This window comes from Rosa chinensis, chromosome 5 (genome assembly GCF_002994745.2).
Source record: "Rosa chinensis cultivar Old Blush chromosome 5, RchiOBHm-V2, whole genome shotgun sequence".
In the NCBI taxonomy this organism is placed as follows: domain Eukaryota; kingdom Viridiplantae; phylum Streptophyta; class Magnoliopsida; order Rosales; family Rosaceae; genus Rosa; species Rosa chinensis.
The window spans coordinates 58,719,145-58,728,072 of record NC_037092.1 but is presented as its reverse complement, the minus strand read 5'-3'; the positions used below and the strand labels follow the sequence as shown (position 1 = coordinate 58,728,072).

General features: G+C 36.5%; 1 protein-coding gene across 4 annotated transcripts; it reads left to right on the top strand.

Moving 5' to 3' along the window:
• The first annotated feature begins 4,123 nt into the window (after positions 1-4,123).
• On the top strand, positions 4,124-7,813 carry LOC112163745 (glutamate receptor 2.9). Of its 4 annotated transcripts, XM_040507311.1 has the most exons (5): positions 4,124-4,457; positions 4,602-5,790; positions 6,098-6,404; positions 6,521-6,918; positions 7,065-7,813. In XM_040507311.1, exons 2-5 carry the CDS (start codon positions 5,767-5,769, stop codon positions 7,548-7,550), a joined length of 1,215 nt encoding a protein of 404 aa, XP_040363245.1. In that variant the 5' UTR covers positions 4,124-4,457; positions 4,602-5,766; the 3' UTR covers positions 7,551-7,813. The 4 variants fall into 4 exon arrangements, 2 of the variants coding, with proteins under 2 accessions (XP_040363245.1, XP_040363244.1); XR_005800775.1 differs by having other exon boundaries at positions 4,124-5,790; positions 6,499-6,918; XM_040507310.1 differs by having other exon boundaries at positions 4,124-5,790.
• The last annotated feature ends 1,115 nt before the right edge of the window (positions 7,814-8,928 follow it).

Below are 8,928 nucleotides of genomic sequence, written 5' to 3'. Positions count from 1 at the left end.
CACACAGTATACATAATATATACGACAAGGCGAGAGCGCGCGCCGGGGGGAGGTGGTTGGTGAAGAGTCATTGTATTCATTGATTCAGTAGAGAAGAAACATAAACTATCTAACATCATGAGATAAAACGGTCAAAATTTTCTGGAAATAGTTTTTACATACAAGGCCGTAAACGTATAACCTCTATAAAATTACAAATGACAATAGGAGGGGGAGAGAGAGAGAGAGAGAGAGTCGACTACCAACTAGAGGTTTTACTTTTCTTGTTTAGCTTAATTGTATCAAGGTAAAATAGGATTGTGAAATCTTCAAAAATTGGAGGTCCAACTACTGACGTTTGGAGGTATGAATAGAACCTAAAAAAAAAGTGGCTTTTATCGATTTTATTGGATGATGGACATTGTGGGAAAATTAGAGAGGCGTAGATAGCAAATTAGTTATTTATAAAAGTAAGTTTGAGGTCTATTGAGCATCTCCAACAATAATAGCTATCTTCATAGCTAAAAAACTGAAATATGTATAACTAGTTAGTTTTTGAGTTATGCTTTCAGCAAAATAGCTAAATCCCAAGTTAAATTTAAGTTTTAATTAAATTCTATGTCCTCTCTAGCTAAATATGGCTATATTTTTAGCTAAATTATCGTTATATGTAGTTTTTGTTTAGCTAATTTGTTGGAGATCTAATTTAGCCTAAAGTTAGTTAAATTTTAATTTGATTTTGAAATAAGTATTCAGTTTGAGATGCTCTTAAGTGGGGAGGTTCAAGTGCCAAATTTAGAGATATTAATAGCAGCTCTCATAAAAAAAAGGCCCAAAAGAAAAATGAAAACGAGAAATGTTTCAAAAGTCGAAAGTCAAAGGCAAACACCCTGATCTACATTTCAATTCATGCTAGAAGTAGAACTAACTGCATGAGAACTTTCCTAATAGTTTCTTCTTAACTACGGGATGACGTTAGCATCAAGCAACTAAAATTTGATAAGAATCTGGATTTGGAGGTTAATTTGGACAATTGGTAAGGCTAGACTAATTAACCTCGATTGAGTTTGAGATTTTTTAGGTGCACTCTAAAGTCTAAGGTTGCATTCTCAGCAAAATTAATTGCAGAGCAAGACATTTCTACTCATCAAGTCTATCAATATGTCAATTTAGTGTTGAAAGTGAGAACAAATCAAAGTGCAGCAAATGAAAAAACGACGAACTTTCAATATGTCACAACGATGCAGTTTCAAGGATAGGAAATTCCACACTGATTAATTAATTTTTGTCCTACTATATACATAGTATATATGACAAGACTGGGGGGGGGGGGGGGGGGGGGGGGGGTGTTGGTGTGGTGTGTGTAAGGGGTGGAGGAGTCATTGTATTCATTGATTCAGTAGAGAAGAAGCATAAACTATCTAACCTTCATGAGATTATAAAACGGCGAAAATTTTCTGGAAATAGTTTTTACAAGTAAGGCCATAAGCAGCCTCTATAAAATTACAAATGACAGAGAGAGTTGACTATCAACTGGAGGTTTTACTTTTCTTGTCTAGCTTAATTGTCTCAAGGTGATATAGTATTGTGAATTGTTTAAAAATTGAAGGAAGTCCAACTACTGATTTTTGGAGGTATGAATAGAAGGCTTTTATTGATTTTATTAGACGATAGGCATTATGGAAAAATTAAAAAGGTGTAGATAGCGAATTAGTTATCTTTAAAAGTAAGTTTGAAGTCTATTCATAGCTAAAACTAAAATATAAGTAGTTAGTTTTTGAGTTATACTTCTAGCATAATAACTAAATCCCAAGTTAAAATTTAAGTTTAGTTAAATTCTCTCTCCTCTCTAGCTAAATATAGCTAGATTTTTAGCTAAATTATAGTCATGTTTAGTTTTTGTTTAGCTAATATGCTGGAGATCTAATTTTCTCTCCTCTCTAGCTAAATATAGCTAGAGTTTTAGCTAAATTATAGTCATGTTTAGTTTTGTTTAGCTAATATGCTGGAGATCTAATTTAGCCTAAAATTAGTTAAATTTTAATTTTATTTTGAAATAAGTATTCAATTTGAGATGCACTTAAGTGGGGAGATCCAAATGTCAAATTTAAAGGTATGAATAGAAGATCTCATAGAGGAAAGGCCGAAAAGAAAAATGAAAATGAGAAATGTTTCAAAACTCAAGACCGGGGGGGGGGGGGGGGGGGGTGTTGGTGTGGTGTGTGTAAGGGGTGGAGGAGTCATTGTATTCATTGATTCAGTAGAGAAGAAGCATAAACTATCTAACCTCCATGAGATTATAAAACGGCGAAAATTTTCTGGAAATAGTTTTTACAAGCAAGGCCATAAGCAGCCTCTATAAAATTACAAATGACAGAGAGAGAGAGAGAGGCATCACAGAGAGAGTTGACTATCAACTGGAGGTTTTACTTTTCTTGTCTAGCTTAATTGTCTCAAGGTGATATAGTATTGTGAATTGTTTAAAAATTGAAGGAAGTCCAACTACTGATTTTTGGAGGTATGAATAGAAGGGTTTTATTGATTTTATTGGACGATAGGCATTGTGGAAAAATTAAAAAGGTGTAGATAGCGAATTAGTTATCTTTAAAAGTAAGTTTGAAGTCTATTCATAGCTAAAACTAAAATATAAGTAGTTAGTTTTTGAGTTATACTTCTAGCATAATAACTGAATCCCAAGTTAAAATTTAAGTTTAGTTAAATTCTCTCTCCTCTCTAGCTAAATATAGCTAGATTTTTAGCTAAATTATAGTCATGTTTAGTTTTTGTTTAGCTAATATGCTGGAGATCTAATTTTCTCTCCTCTCTAGCTAAATATAGCTAGAGTTTTAGCTAAATTATAGTCATGTTTAGTTTTTGTTTAGCTAATATGCTGGAGATCTAATTTAGCCTAAAATTAGTTAAATTTTAATTTTATTTTGAAATAAGTATTCAATTTGAGATGCACTTAAGTGGGGAGATCCAAATGCCAAATTTAAAGGTATGAATAGAAGATCTCATAGAGGAAAGGCCGAAAAGAAAAATGAAAATGAGAAATGTTTCAAAACTCAAGTCAAAGGCAAACGCCATGATCTACATTTCAATTCTTGCTAGAAGTAGAATTGACTGCATGAGAACTTTCTTGATAGTTTCCTCTGAACTACAGGATAACGTGAGCATCAAGCAACTAAAATTTGATGGGAATCTGAATTTGGAGGCTAATTTAGAGAATTAGCAAGGCTAGACTAATTAACTTCGATCGAGTTTGAGATTTTTTAAGCACTCTAAAGTCCAAGGTTGCATTCTCAACAAAATTAAATACAGAGCAAGACTTTTATACTCATCAAGTCAGTCAATAGGTCAATCTAGTGTTGAAAGTGAGAACAAATTAAAGTGCAGCAAATGAATATACCATGAACTTTCAATACGTCGCAACGATACAGTTCCACACTGATTAATTAAATACAGAGCAAGAGTCACACTGATTAATTAATATTTTTTTTCTTTAATCAAAGTTTTAGTTGTGTAATTTTAGAAAAATTAGTTCCCATTTCGATAATCGAAAAGTCTATTGGGGGGCAATAGATGTCTATTATGGGGCAATAGACCTCAATTGTCTATTGCCCCTCTATTGGGCGACAATAGACGTCTATTGGGGGCAATAGAGGTTTTTAGCAAAGTTTGGTGGGTGGCAACCGGTGGTCAGATTTAGGCGGCCGGTGACCGGATTCCGGCGAAGTCTTATATGGTTTCTCTCTCTCTCTCTCTCTTTAAGTAACAAAGAGGTGAGGGTAAAATGATATTTAAAAAAAATGAAAAACAAAAAAAAAAACTTAATGGGGTATTAGGGAAGACCCCTTTAGAGTGTTTTGGGTAAGAGAGAATTAAAAAAACTTAACAGTGTAAGTGAGAAAAAAATCCCTAGAAATGGGGTAAATTAACAAAATCCCAAAAAAATTGGTAGGCACTAAAAAAATTCCTTTTAGAAGATACCATTTGGAGTTTTTACAATTCTCTTAATCAACTTCTTAATTCGATAGTCAAAGATTATAAATTCCACAATGATTACTTAATAAGTTTCTCTACAATTTCGCCAGTAACCATATATTATACACACACATACACACAAGTTGAGCTAATGAGCTATACAGGTTCTGTAATATGAAGCTGTGCTGGGAAAAAAAAAAAACCAATGGCTATTCCTTGTATCAATTCCTCTAACAAAATCCAAGGACTTTGGCTCCTGCTTCCTCTGCTCATCATCATCACCTTGATCACTCTCTCAGATGTTGCTGAAGCTGAAAATGAGAAAATTATCATCAATGTTGGAGCAATCGTTAATATGCATACTCGTATGGGTAAAGAACAGAAAACTGCTATGGATATTGCAGCGGACAGCTTCAGCAGCCTTTCAAAGACTCATAGCCTTATCCTTCATTTTCGACATTCTGACAGAGATCCCTTAAAAGCTGCATCTGCTGGTAAATAAATACATCATAATATAGAAATAAGTCATGCCAATGTAAATAGTTCATACATAGTACTAATGGAATTCGTTTAATTTTGCGAAAGAGTTGATAAACGATAAGAAGGTAAAACTGATAATTGGCATGGAGACTTGGCAGGAAGCAGCTCTAGTAGCTGATGTGGGGAACCGAGCTCAAGTTCCGGTGATTTCATTTGCAGCACCTACTATAAACCCACCTCTAATACAACATGACTGGCCATTTTTGATACGAGTGGCAAGCGATCGTGCTGCTCAGATGAAATGCATCACAGATGTAGTGTCTTTGTACACTTGGAAAAGGGTTATTGTTATATACCAGGATGACGGTTATGGTGGTGATGCTGGGATGCTAGCTGTTTTATCTGAGGCTCTCCAAAACGTTGGCTCAAAGATTGAGCATCATTTGGTTCTCCCACGGGTTTCTTCCTTGTCTAATCCTAGTTGGGGTGAACTAGAAGAGATCTTGAAGCTTCCCACCTTTCAATCTCGGGTGTTCATTGTTCTCCAGTTGTCTTTCCCAGCAGTCACTAATCTATTCAGGGTGGCAAAAAAGATGGGACTTGTAGGAAGAGACTCAGCTTGGATAATCACAGAGAGTATTACAAGTTTGCTCGACTCTCAAGTCAATCATGATATGGTAGGTACTTTGGGAATCAAGTCCTACTATGCCAATAATACTAGTTCCTATGCTAAGTTTGTAGAGGTATTCCAAACAAGATTTCCAGAAGAAGATAATTCCAAGCCAGGAATTTATGCTCTTCGAGCATACGATCTTATTATGATCGTATCACAGGCCATAAGGAACACTACTAACAGTACTAACCTTCAGGTGTTGTTAAATACAGTATTGAACAATTATACGTGTTTAAGTGGCAAAATGCACTTCAAAAGAGGTGAAGTATTGTACACTCCAATATTCAGGATCATAAATATTGTGGAAGGGAACAGACACAAAGAATTGGACCTTTGGAGACCAGAGGTTGGGTTCTCACAGAGCCTTTCAAAAGAGACAAGCAAAAACAGAAGTGATGATGTTCGTACGGTAGTTTGGCCCGGCAACCTAACTGAACGAGCCCCTAAAGGCTGGGGGGCCCACTGCAAGAAAGCCCTTGAGAATTGTGGTTCCAGGTAGAACTTCCTTCCGTGCATTTGTAAAGGTTGATGAAAGGAAGAACACACTGCACTATGACGGTTTCTGCATTCAAATTTTTAACAAGGTGATAAGTCGCTTGGGCTATCCTCTGCCATATGAGCCCCATGCCGTTAATGCCTCCTATGATGATATGGTAGAACAAGTTCATAACAAGGTAAAACATTCGATCATTTCCATCTTCTTCTTTTTTCAAGTCCATGTGCTCCCATGTAGGATTCAGGTCCTCTTGCTTAACAGCAGGCATGTGCTCTAATTCTTATAACACAAGTATTAACAGCAATAATTCTGAAATTTAGAAATCATATCGTCTAATTCACAAAGACTACCCACTTTCATTTTGACTAAATCAATGATATATACTAGTCTAACTTATATTTTAGACTTGTTTTGTTATTTCTTGCATTTGGTTGGTCTTTGATAAAACTGTATGCTTTTCTTGCTCATCAAAATATCAATGGAAGACTTTTGATGCTGGTGTTGGAGATTTCACCGTACTAGCAGACCGATTGGACAAAGTGGAATTCACTCAGCCCTATATTGAGTCTGGTTTGTCAATGATAGTTCAAGAAAAAAATGAGCAATTAACATGGATGTTTATAAAACCTCTTACCTGGGAAATGTGGGCGGCGAGTGGTGGCGTATTAGTCTACACAATGTTGATTATATGGTTTCTGGAGCGCCCGTCTAATCCAGAATTCAGTGGTCCATTGAAGAATCAGATTGGCACCGCAACTTGGTTTGCCTTCACCTCTTTGTTCTTTTCTCACAGTAAGTACTAATTCAAACAATAGTACAAGCTATTTATAGGAAAAGGGTGATTTCAGAATAGATAGACAAAATCATACTTCAGCTAAATATATAGTCACAATGGTTTTATGTTGCAGGAGAGAAAATCCATAACAACTTAACTCGAGTAGTTGTTGTAATGTGGCTGTTTGTTGTATTAATCCTAACCTCAAGCTACACTGCTAATTTGTCGTCAATGCTCACCATCCAACGATTGAAACCAAATGTAACAGACATCGAAATGCTAAAGAGAACCAACTCAAAGGTTGGCTTGGATGGGGATTCATTTGTCGTAACTTACATGGAGAGAGTACTTCAATTCAATTCACAGAACATCATCACAATAAGCAATGAATTCAACTACACAGAGGCATTTAAAAACGGAAGTATATCTGCTGCCTTTCTTGAACTCCCATATGCTAAAGTATTCATGAACCACTACTGCAAGGGATATACTGCGACCACACCCACCTTTAGATTTGGAGGACTAGGCTTTGTGAGTAGTGACTACATTGTTTCTTACTTTCTATTGTGCTATTCTTTATTTCTTTTTAGGTTTCATGCATTTCTAAAAGAGAGAATATACCAAGTCTAAACGTACTAGGAAAAACAGAAACTAATAATAAAATTATTACCTTGCAGATATTTCAGAAATGCTCTCCAATTGCCCGGGATTTCACCAAGGCCATTCTAGAGTTATTGGAGGATGGAGAACTGAAGTCACTTGAAGATACTTGGTTGACACCAAATCGTGACTGTCCAAATAATGCAAGTTCTGATGTTCCAGATAGCTTGAGCGTCAAGAATTTTATGGGCCTTTACGTAATATCCAGCGCTACTTCTACCATTTGCCTTCTATTATCCTTCACTATCTTGCTGAAGAAGTTTCAACAACACGAGGATGCATACCTAGGCAATGCAAGTGATGAAAGTGTTTGGAACAGGACAGTTAGAAAAGCAAGATTCCTATATAATAAAGAGTTCAATGTTCCAAGCAGAGCTCCAAGTATTGTTGATGTGCCAGAATTGACTTCTTCCCAAGGGGAGCATGTGATCACTTCCACCCCTCAGGAGCATCAACTTCAGGCCTCCACCCCCGCACAAACTGAAAGCGGTCCACTACATTAATAAATGGCACATTGGCATCTTCTGTTAGGATTGTATTATGGTTGCAATCCTTGGTTAATTTCTGTTGATTTTGTAATAAGCAATTAGGATAATTAGCATCTGTTAATTGCTAATCATTAGTGCTCCACAGCTGTCTTAACGCGTGTCAAGCCGAGGTGCTCTTATTCTGCCACTATATAAAGTTATAAACCCTTCTGTGTACTAGTTCAATTCAGTTAGCATCATTTTCAGATATTTTCCTTCGTCTTTTTTGTTGTAAATGATAATAACTATTCATGCAATAGTTATTGCTTAATGTATGCGATTGACATACTTGTAATGTGCGATCGATTGATTAGTATAGCTATTATGTATTGCCTTTTGTATACATGATGTAACCCTATATAAACCTCATGGTGAGATGAATACAGTACAATTATCCAATTCTCTAAAACACGTTATCAGCACGATACTCTAACCCAAGCCCTAGCCAGGAAAAAAAAAAAAACTCTAACACCCGAAATTTCTTTAACCAAAAACTGTCGCAAGCTCTTAACCCTTGCTAGCCATACCGTGCGTTGCTCTTGCAACCCTTGAGCACCCGGGTGCCTCCTACTGCCCCTGCAGCATCGTTGAATGCCTGCTGCCCCTGCAGCATCGTTGCATGCCTGCTGCCCCTGCAACATAGCAGCACGCTCGTTCCTGTGCAGATCAGCCTGTTTTCACGCCCCGACATGTCTTGATCGGGACGTCAGATCAAAATCCTTCCCTCATCAAAGTTGTTCATCTCTGCCTCTTCTATCTGACCTCCAAATTTCAGCCCTATTGGAGTCTTTTTGAGATCTTTACGCCATTCGAAGTGGGAGCTGTTCAGAAGCAAATCTGCTCCGAATTTCATCAAGTAAGTTTTAAAGATTAAAGTTCCTACTTTCTTGTCTTTTAAATTCCTTTATTTTCTGTAGGATTTTCAATATACGAACATGGGTTCGATTATTTAATAAAGCGAAATTGTGGGGATTCACGCTTAACTAACTAAGAGTGTTCATAATGCTCGGACTATGAGCGTCCGTCAGCATCAAATTGTGACCATATTAAAACATTATTGTTTGGTCTAATCCAAAAGAGATTCTTGGAAATTGTTTTCTTGGTAGCATAACTTGGAAATCTTATTATTTTAGTTTTCATGGAAGTTTAGCTCCGAAACTAATATATCTTCTCTTCTTATTTTCAGGATGTTGAATGAACCTAAACTCGACTTTCCCATGCTTGACTCAACAGGCTTGGATTACCACAGTTGGATAACCGATGTTGAGAACCACCTCACTTCAAAGGGAATATTACCCATAATCCAGGCACCTAACCCGGATCGTGTGTTCGTGCGAATACCTACAAAGCATGC